Source organism: Acanthisitta chloris, unplaced genomic scaffold (assembly GCF_000695815.1).
Source record: "Acanthisitta chloris isolate BGI_N310 unplaced genomic scaffold, ASM69581v1 scaffold645, whole genome shotgun sequence".
Classification (NCBI taxonomy): Eukaryota; Metazoa; Chordata; class Aves; order Passeriformes; family Acanthisittidae; genus Acanthisitta; species Acanthisitta chloris.
In genome coordinates, this window is record NW_008674044.1 from 7397 (window position 1) to 17937 (window position 10541).

Below are 10541 nucleotides of genomic sequence, written 5' to 3' on the forward strand. Positions count from 1 at the left end.
CTAAATTCTGTAGCTGCAAGAGGACGATGTTGCAGAAGAGTCTGTAAAAGAGATTATTCTTGCTTATTTTTTGCCATCCTTTTCCCTTTCTGTTGATGGCATGAAGGGGATTGGGTTAGTGATAACCCACTGCAGTAGGTGAGCAAGGATTTGGAATCTTCCTCACCCTCGAAGGGTTTGGTGCTAGTAAAACAGGAAGAAAATGGCAAGGTAGTAGGAACAACCTCTGCTGTGTTAATTTACTTGGGGATTAACCATGCTTTCATGTCCTCAGAAAGCTGATGTACTGATTATACTATTGGGATTGTAGCAGTGCATACATTGCTGGATGTACCTGTTGGACCTTGTCATGTTTTTTGGATGGCAGAGGGCTGCAAGTGCCTGTATGTGGTGCTTTGCTAAAAACAATAGTTTTGGTAGTCAGGCTTTGTACAGTTAATTGAAAGATATGCTTTTTGTAAACTACCAGGCAGTTCTGAAAGGAGCATACACCTGAGGAAATGGTGATTCATCTGGGAGTTTGAAATTTTTTTCAAGTCAGCCTGATTGACGGAGATACAGCAAATGTTTCTGAAAAATTCAAACCTCTGTGTACTAATTCCATCATTCTACCGGTCTATAGTAGAGAAACCATCCCCTTGGACAGGATTTGCATACATGTCAGCGCAGTATTTGGAAGAATCTGAGTTGGTGTTGCAGGAGGTGGTTTCTCAGCTCAGCCTACCTTTGTGTTTATGTGTTACATGGACTTGAATTGTGTAATGAGATTGTCATGCAGTCAACCAGGAGAAGGCAGAGGTGCCTTCCAAGCTCCTTAACAACCTGCTTTTGGTCACTGTCTGGAGTTGACAGGCTAGTGCCATTTTCTTCAAAGAGCTCATGTTCAGTACTGTGGGGATTTAAACTGACTGAGACCTTGAAGGAAAAGATTGTATATTGGAGCCAGTAATACTCACTGTAATGTTACAGAAATCTGAATTGCATAAGGAAAATACTGTTTTTACGTAATACAATAGTTAACCTTCCTGAGGTTCTCCACCATATACTGGAATGTTGTGTTGTGTTCCCCCTCCAGCAATAAAGACTTCAAATTTTTTTTGCATTGATACCAATTTAATGAATTTATTTATTTTAAATTGCATTTATTAGAATTAGGAATTTATTAGTATTAGGTGATGAATACATGAATGGCAGTTCTTCTTCCCTTTATGTATTTTACTTTTCTTGGGGGAGAATCCTGCATATTTTCCATTTCCAGAACAAGCCTTGACTGCAGAGCCTGTGTAAACATTGTGAGTACTTATTTGTTCCACCTGGTATTGAAGTCCCTGGTGGTTCTGCTTTGGCAGTCCGAAATGCTGAAAAAAATTAAAATAAATAAAGATTTGCTATCCCTAAACTGGAGGGTTTATGGAGGCAAGAATGATTTGCTTGCGATACTCATGTTGGGTCGTGTACTGGTGTCCTACTCAGTGTGTGCAGTTTTGCAGTGGTGCCACATAGAACTATTTTCGCAGATTTACTCATGTAGTTTGCTTGTGCATTTAAAACATTGTGTTTTGTGCTAAATACATGTTTTTCTCTGTTTCAGTGTGCAAGGATCCACCCTACAAAGTTGAAGAATCTGGATATGCTGGTTTCATTTTACCAATTGAGGTTTACTTCAAAAACAAGGTATGGAATATTATGCTTTTCATAAAAAAAAATTGAAAAAATCATGTAGAAGTGAGGTTTTTCAAAGACTAAAATTTTAATTTGTAAACCCAGTTGAAAGTTAGATTTAAAGCTGTTTTTGTCAATGCTGTTCCTCAATTCAATATTGCTGTAACTTTTATAAATGCATGGCTGTATTTCACAGAATCACAGAATTGGTCAGATTGGAAGGGGCCACAATGGGTCATCTGGTCCAGCCTCCCTGCTCAAGCAGGGTCATCCTAGAGCAGATAGCACAGGGTTTGTCCAGATGGTTATTGAATATCTCCAGTGAGAGAGACTCCACAACCTCTCTACTCTAGGCAATCTCTTCCAGTGCTCAGTCACCCACACAATAAAGAAGTTCTTGCTCATGTTCAGGTGGAACTTCCTGTGCATCAGTTTCTGCCCATTGCCTCATGTTCTATTGCAGCCTGACTCCATCTGCTTGGCACTCTCCCTTCAGATGCTTAGATATTTATAAGGTTCCCCTCTCAGCCTAAGGCCTAGCTCCTTCAGCCTTTCCTCATAAGAGAGATGCTTCAGTCCCTTAATCATCTTTGGCACCCTCCCTTGGACCCACTCCAGGAGCTCCATGTCTCTATTTTCCTGAGGAGCCCAGAACTGGACACAGCTCTCCAGATGTGGCCTCACCAGGATTGTGTAGAGGAGCAGGATCACCTCCCTTGACCTGCTGACATTGCTCTTCCTAAAGTACCCCAAGATACCATTGGCCTTCTTGTCCACAAGGGCACACTGTTGACTCATGGACAGTTTGTTGTCCAGCAGGACCCCCAGGTCTTTCTCTGCAGAGCTGTCTTCCAGCAGGTCAACATCCAGCCTGTGCTGGTGCCTGGGATTTTTCTTCCCCAGGTGCATGACCCTGGATTTGTCTTTGCTGAATTTCAGGCAGTTCCCCTCTGCCGGTCTCTCCAGCCAGGACCTTCACAGGTCCTTCTGAAGGGCAGCACAGCCCTCTAAGGTACTGGCCACCCCTCCCAGCTTTGTGTCATCGAAGAACTTGCTGAGGAGGCACTCTGCCCCTTCATCTGTGAATACTTGAAACAATACTGGGCCCAGTATTGACCCTTGGAGGACAGTGTTTAGTAGATAGCGGGGAAATTGAAATTGCCTGATAAAAGAAAGAAGTTGAATGTAATTATTCAGAAGATTTACTGGCCCTGCTCAAAAGTGGGCAGACTTTAAATAATGCTTATGGAAGTTTAAGTGCCACATACACTTTAAGAAAGTAAACCAATCTTGATTATGTTGATTACATAATGAACTAATTGTTCTATTTTAGTATTGTCAATCTTTATAATCTGTTCAGGTTTTGATCTTTCTATTTGTCTTACATCTTCTGTCTGTTAAAAGATTCTTTCAGACTGCATGTGAGCACACAACTCAGCATTACTGGGGCTCAAGTTAAAACCAAACCCAATTCCATTCTGCAAAGTTTATGTTATTATGGTACCTTGAATTCTAAGTAAACCCTGCACCTACTGTGAATCTCTTAAACATAAAATGCAGAGGTTTTCTTTAATGTATATAGCAGGGTCTGTATTATTAATTACTAGCTCAGATAAAAAGAATTGGATTTGGGTGAAATTAAACAGTAGAAAGCTTGAAAGGTTTAATGTAGAGTACCTTAATATCTGGAACTGTTTAGGTTCCCTTTATATATTTTGTGCCTTGATGGAGCTGTTAGGATACTTAGCATGTGCTTCTAAGATATTAATTTGTTTATTTTATATTACCAAGATGTAGTTGAACATGATTATTTTAATCAAGTCAGCATCACATCTTTAATGTGTTGAATGCTTGATGAAAGACTAAAACTGAAAAAAGAGAAATGTGTAGTAAGATACTTTTTCTGGAGCCTTGATGACTTAAACTTTGTTTGACTTAGCTGTGTATGCTTTCAAGCATATATTCCAGTACACCTTTGTTTTTCACAGAAAGCTCTGTTAAGGTGTGAGGTGTGGATAATTCTGTTCAGGCACATTGTAAGTTGTAGGTTTTGAACACTTAATTCTGAAATGTTCCCTGTATCAATCTGTGTAGAGCAGGTCTGTCTACCCTGTTTGCTGCTGGAAATGGAAACAGAACTGCCTCAATGAGCCGATCAGCTTTTTAGCACTGTCTCCATTAGAGAAGAGGTTTTGATTGATTCAGGAAAGCTAATGGAAAGCAGCCCATTCTCTTTAACTCCTCTGTTAAGTGCTCAACCTAGAAGTGTGCAAAGTCAGAAGACAGTGAGTCAATCATTGAGGCATCTCTACAGAAAGCTTCCTGCCCAACATTTCTTTTTTTGTTTTTCACTCAGACTTTTGGCTGCCTTTGCTGACTGTGGAGACCTGCAAGTCTCAGGAGTTCTCCAACAGGAATTGTGGCTTAGACTGAGATCAAGAGGGCAGCAGTGCTTACAGCTCACCTCACCCTCAAGCAGCATGTGGAATTAGGAAGTTTGCAAACATCCCTCACCCCTATTTTGGTGTCATGGAATACAACAAGCAGCAGTTGGACTGTGAGTTAGCTAGCTCTTCACACAGCTGCAGCAGCATGCCTGTCCCCGGGGTGGGTGCAATACAAAGGAAGAGTGGCACAAAAATTGAGCTTGCAAATTACTGCTTTCTCCTGGCTCAGCTACTCTTCCTTCCCTAAGCCATTTCACAGATATTCCAGTACAGAAAAATAGGAGATAGACAGAAGGAGGAAGAGGAGACACACCATCATCATTTATTCAGGGTAGACATCTTTTCGATTTCTGATTCAGAAAATACCCTAATGAATAGAGAAAGCAGGGGTAGAGGAAGCCACCTGGACCATGGAGAATGAAAGGGTGCCTGTTCCCAGGACTAAACAGAAATTGGTAGAAAACTTAGTAGCTATTTCACCATGATGGAAAATATTTCGAGCTTAAAAGAGTTAGGGAAATAACAGCCACCCACCCCCAAATTCAGCAGTAGAAGGCTATAGTTGTTAGCTTTTGACACAAAGTCCTTAACAAATGCTTTTAGGTCAAAAGACTCCTCTGGAAAATGCAGTCCATTTAGGATAAGGTTCATAAACTGCAGCATATTTTGTCTTCACTGTCACACTGTTTTTAAATACTGGTAGTGGTACTAAGGGTCTTTTTTGTAGTAAAAATCTGCTTTTAAATCACTGGTTATATTCACCTGGCTTTCTACAGAATTATTTGAAGATTCCCATTTGCTAATTCTTACAACTTTGCTTTTATGGCAAAGCTGCTGGTACCAACTGTTTGCCTATAGCAACATCACGGTCTTCTAAGCAGACCAGGGAATATATCACTTCCACTTTTTTTCTGCAAGAAATCATGTGTTAATATTTCTAACTGTAAGAAATATCATCATCCATGGTTGCCTTTGAAAGTGATCTGTCAGGAAAATAGTTCATCTGAGAGAACTGCTCTCTTTTGTCTTCAGAAGCAGACAACTGCAAGTCCCCACTGGAAGTTTCCACTCCAAGCCTGGAGATGGGACAATGAGGATGACCCTTGGCTGTGTTTGAAGCCTCTAATTTGAGCCTCTGATTTAACTTTTAGTATAACTTGAGATTTCTATGCTTTATGTTCTTCCCATCCTTGGAATCCTGAATTTTTTTAAGCATCTGTCACTGAACAGAGCGTGCATTTTGATTATATGCAGTGTTGGATGTGTGCTAAGATTTTGCTGCATCTCTTCCTCATCTTTCCTCGTGGTCCCCTTAGTAAAGCTTTTCCTCAATTTGACTTTTTATTTACGTTCTGCCGTAAGACTGACCTTGGTTTGGTGACTTTTGTTACACATCAAGACCTTTGGAGGAAGGGTTGCTTAATAGTGCTTAAAAGTCACTTAACTTACATACAGCTTCTAGAAGGGACCATGTTAATGTATAATACAAAACATAGTTTGTAATACCAGAGAAAAGATATTGAAGTCTGTTTGATGCCACTAATGTCCATTATCAGCTGAGGCTTTCTCAGGGCAGTAGAGCACTGGTGATTCCTTCCAAGATATATTTACCTTTCTTGTTCTTTCTCTCTCCAAATTGGTACAGGGAACATTCAGTTTTATTTTTTCACTACAGTGGCAGATAATTTTAATTGCTTGTAAGCTGTGATGAAACACTTGAAATCTATCTGGCCACACTTGTTCAAGGCAATGAAGTTTCATTAATAAACGAGCAGACCCCATGAATAGGTGATCAGATATAATTGGCTGCAGCAGGTTCATAGTTACCCCTTTCTGCAACCTGTGAAGAAAGCAATCGTTTGGCTTCAGTGGAGGAATTTGCATTCAAAACTTACTGCAGTGTCTTCAGTACTCTCTGGGGCTCAGAAGTGTGATTGTGTTGGTGACTGAGTTACCTTGTGTCAGCTGAATCATGACACTTGCGTATGCGCATATCTGTAAGCCTGTGCCAAACATGACATGACAGCGTCAATTAAGCCTTGTCAGGACATCATGAAGTTCATGCATTTTACCATGTGTTGTCATGGGCTGATAGGAACTTTTCTGATTTACTATAGCTCAGCTGACACTTTGAAAGTTTCATCGTGTGTGCCCGAGAACACAGAGAATGATTAAAAATAACATAATTTTCATTTTAATTCACAGTCTTTATGTAGCCCTTGTTTTCAACTTAGTTAGTTTTGGTGCTAGATGTTTCTATCTGGTTATTTTTAACCCTCAGGAAGAACCTAAGAAAGTTCGATTTGACTATGACTTATTCCTGCACCTTGAAGGCCACCCACCTGTAAATCACCTTCGCTGTGAAAAGCTCACATTCAACAACCCGACAGAGGAATTCAGAAGAAAGCTGCTAAAGGCAGGAGGGGTGAGTCCTGCACCCGTGTCAAAAGCCATCACAATAAAGATATTGCTGCTTATTGCTGGTGCATGATTAGTATAATAAAAAAGATTGAGCTGATAGTAAAACAAAATGAAGTGTTTCTGTGATTAACATCATATGAAAGCTCAGTACTTGTCTTTAGGTAGAATGGGTGAACAAATGAACATGTGCCTACCTTTGTCTTCAGAACTAATTGATTGACTTCTGCAAAAGCAGATCTTGGACCTTATCCAAGAAGCATTGCTTGCTTGGCCTTCCAGAGGTGAAATACAGGAGTGCTACTGTGTTGGGAGGATGTAATAAGAAAATAAGATGTCATTCATTGAAAGAGAAATGGTTATGTATTAAGCAGAACAAATTCAGTAGTTTTGAGGTAGAACAAGTTAGAAACTGTAAATATAAATAAACCTACTCATATTTATATAACACATGTTATGCAATCTGAACCAAAAAAATCTACTGACTTGTTAACATGTTACCTGTAGAATTAATTGATGCGAAAAAGCACAAAGAAAGTTTGCCCATTTTGGAAGGAAGAGAGGGCCAAACATTTAGGTTTATACTTTGTCTGTTAGTGGAAACTGTTCTGCTGTGTTTCACACAATGGCAGAATAGTTCATGCTTTCAGGTACCACCAGAGGCTCGGCCATGGGGTCAGATCAGGCTGCTCAGGATTTCACCAGTCCTTGGTCAGGTGTGAGACCTCCCCTGGCCAAAGGTGGCCGGAATCTCCCTGGGCCTGGCTCCACCTCTGGTCTGTCTTCATAGGCCGGAGCCTCTCAGGCTTGGGCTGCTGCCTCTTGCCCTCCTGCCCACTGTGAAGAGCCTGACTATGTCTCCTCCATTCCCTCCCATCAGTGCCTCTGAAGCTATCCCTCCTCCAAGCTGAACCAGCACTAGAACCGTAGGCACTCCTAGCTGCACAAGTTCTTCCGCCCCACTGTCTCAGTAGCCTCCTCTCGCCTCTCACTATTATGATGTTGGCTTTTCTGGTTTGGGGATCCAGCTGTAGGCAGTGCCTAGATAGGGTCTGACAAGCACAAAGGGTACAGTCCCTATTCTTTCCTGTCCCACAGGGCTGTGACCTGCTCACAGAACTCATGGTACCAATAGCCGTTGTTGCTGCCTAGGTGCATGGGTGGCCCTGGCTCAGCTCACACCACTCCCATGCCCAGGGCCTTTTAGTGTGTTTGCAAATAAAACATAAATATTATATTCTGGAACACTTCATGAGCCACTGCTTTAATATTAATTGTATCAGGTCAGTTGTCAATGGATAAGTTTTGCCCACAAGTGTAATTAATCTAAATGATGGCAACAGGCACTTTGGGGCTGGATAGTGATGGTTAAAAAGATTAAAATAGGAAGTGTCCTTTTCGTTGCTTACTTTCTATGTCTTTTAATTTTAGGTTTCTTGAGTTAACGAAAGCAAAGATGTTGCCTAATTGTAAATAAAATGTGACATGTTTTGATCAAATTCTTTCCCTGAATGGATCAGTGTGGCCAGTCTGAAAATGCATTGCGCCATTGCCTTTTGTCTCCTGAATGGTACAAACTGCTCAAACTGCATGGCTGCTTTGTTTTTTTTTTAAAATTATGATTCTTCATTTTCCCAGTTTCTCTCCAAGAAACAAGTACCTCCATAGATTCTCTGATCTAGGAGTTTGTCTGATCAGCTTGCCAGAGATAATGTCATAGCATTCTGTCTGTCCTGTTGCTAAAAGTCTGTGAAGAGCTTACATCTTCTGATGTTGAAAAGCTGATTACACTTTATGAAATACAGTAAACAGGCTTTTCTCTGACTCTTGTAGAAGCCCTGGGAAGCTGGCTCTTGCTTCCTAGTCAGTAGAACAGACAGTGGAATGAATTCACAAAAAACAAGTGAGTTCTATGCTTTAGGCTGAGAAAAGCATTTACAGGATGATGAAGTACAAGATGGGTTTTGTGCTTAGCTGGATGTCAAAACAGTTAATACTTCTAGCTTATTATATTACTTTTCTTCAAGAAAAAGCAGCATTAACAAGTCACTGAAGTTTGACAGGCAAAAGGTGTGGCAAAATGAAGCTCATGTCCTTCAGAATAAGCGAAGTATTATTAGTGTAAAATGCTGAGTGGTAGCTTCAAGAAAAGTCCTTTGATATGGTAGAGTTTTGCTTACATGCTTTTAAACAATAGTCTAAATTGCTTGATATTTGTGCCCCTGGAAACCCAGATCTCTGATTAGTGTTTCTCCAAGTGAAAGTCACGAGATGCATTGTTCCAGTGAACTACTAAACATGATTATTTCTCATTTGCATGGATGTGCATATCACAAATAGTATGTCTTTCTGGAGGGAAAAGTGCAGGCTTACCTGGTACCTGCATGCTGCCATATTCAGTATAAACTTGCCTATGTGTTTGTCTCTTGCTCCAGATTCCTTGAATTATCATTTGGATGCTCTCAACTCCCCTTTTCCCTCACGTGTACATCTTGAGGCATCCCAAATGTAGACTAGTCAAGGTTGCAGCCACTGTTCTGCCTTGCAGGCTAAGAAAGTTCTGCTACCTTTCCCTATCCTTCATTTGCCCTAAGGTCTGACTGGCTATTCTCCAGTTCACTGGGGGAGAATAAGAGTAATATTGGCATATCCCAAGTAGTTAAAGAAGTGAGAACACAACTACAGTACAGCTTTGCAGTACCACTGTGGCCACTTTAGTTGAGGCAAACAGGACATTTAGGGTGATGTCAGTAATGTAGATTAACTCTGTGGAGTGTTTATATCTTAGCATTTTATTTGATATCACCAGACTTAAAGCATAAATGTGCAGTCAATCTTCATTAGTAGAAGGTCACCAACTTGCTGATTTCTCTTCCAATCTGGCAATTACATTTCAGCCCTTAGCAGAAGGCTTTGATTTAGCTTCAGACATTGTATTTCTGTAGTCAGGAAGGTAAGTAGGAACCTCTGGTTCGGTGGTACAAGGCTATATCCAGTTTACCAAGTCCTTGGTCAAAGATTTCCACCTTCAGAAATATATTTTCTACACTAAAGGTCTACCCACCCCTTGAAAAGATTAGTTTGCTCGAGTCCATCTCTGCCATTCACCTACTTTCAGTTGACCTTGTTCTCATAAATGTAAAAAGAAATGTTTGCAGAAGAAATAAAACATTTTCAAGAGTACACTGGGCAAATTCAACCAAACCATGCACTGTAATTTGCTTCATTTCTTTGTATATATATTCTAAATGACATTTCTTTTAGAAAGGTTTGCAGTGGAAATGGTACCACTGAGATTTTTTTGCACCATTTACTCAGTGTAGTACCTAATGATCTGAAGCTGACATGTACACATGTATACTCATGTGAATTGTCAGCCTGTTGCTTGAAATCCCCAAGGACATCCTGTGTACAAATGATGACTTTTAGTTAATCCATGTCTTACCAAGCAAATCAGCAAGCTACTCTCTGGTGATAGAAATATACAAACACAGTCTTCCTCACAGCTCGTCCTCTAGGCACAGCATGAAATGATGCTTGAGTAAGTACAGTGGGATTGAAGTAAACACCAGTAAGTGTTGATCCTTACGTGGTCATTCCTTCCTATATTTTTCACTTACCTTTATGATTAGTTTCAGCCTCCAAAGATGAAAGAACCTGAGGAGGGAGAGGTGGCACTGTGATTCCTACATATGGATATGGGAAGAAGGATGACATTGACTGGGAAATCATAGTAATTAAAAAATAAGTGTCGAATTTGAAGTAGTTTTGAATATTAAATTCTAGTAAAAATGTTTATAAATGGTGTCTGATTCCACTGATGTATTTTGTGTTGTCAGTAGCACTGGTTCAATTGCTTTTTTCACTTACATGTTTATCAGTTTTAAGGAAAAATTGAAAATCACACCTAATTACTAAATGAGCTAATAGAAATAAATTAATTTTGAATGCTGAATGACAACTACTTAACATTTTAAAATTTAATTTTTCCCCAGATATAAAAGATATGCTCAG

At 40.1% G+C, this 10541-nt stretch overlaps 1 protein-coding gene across 1 annotated transcript in view; it reads left to right on the plus strand.

Annotated features, from left to right (window-relative positions):
- Positions 1-1591: 1591 nt before the first annotated feature.
- The window catches only part of LOC103802652 (protein AF-9-like), a gene marked incomplete at both ends in the record, with an annotated part of 18866 nt that continues 9916 nt past the window's right edge, over positions 1592-10541 (plus strand). The window contains 2 exons of the mRNA XM_009075153.1: positions 1592-1674; positions 6391-6534. Of these exons, the coding sequence (XP_009073401.1) occupies positions 1592-1674; positions 6391-6534 (227 nt within the window). The remainder of the gene's footprint in view (positions 1675-6390; positions 6535-10541) is intronic.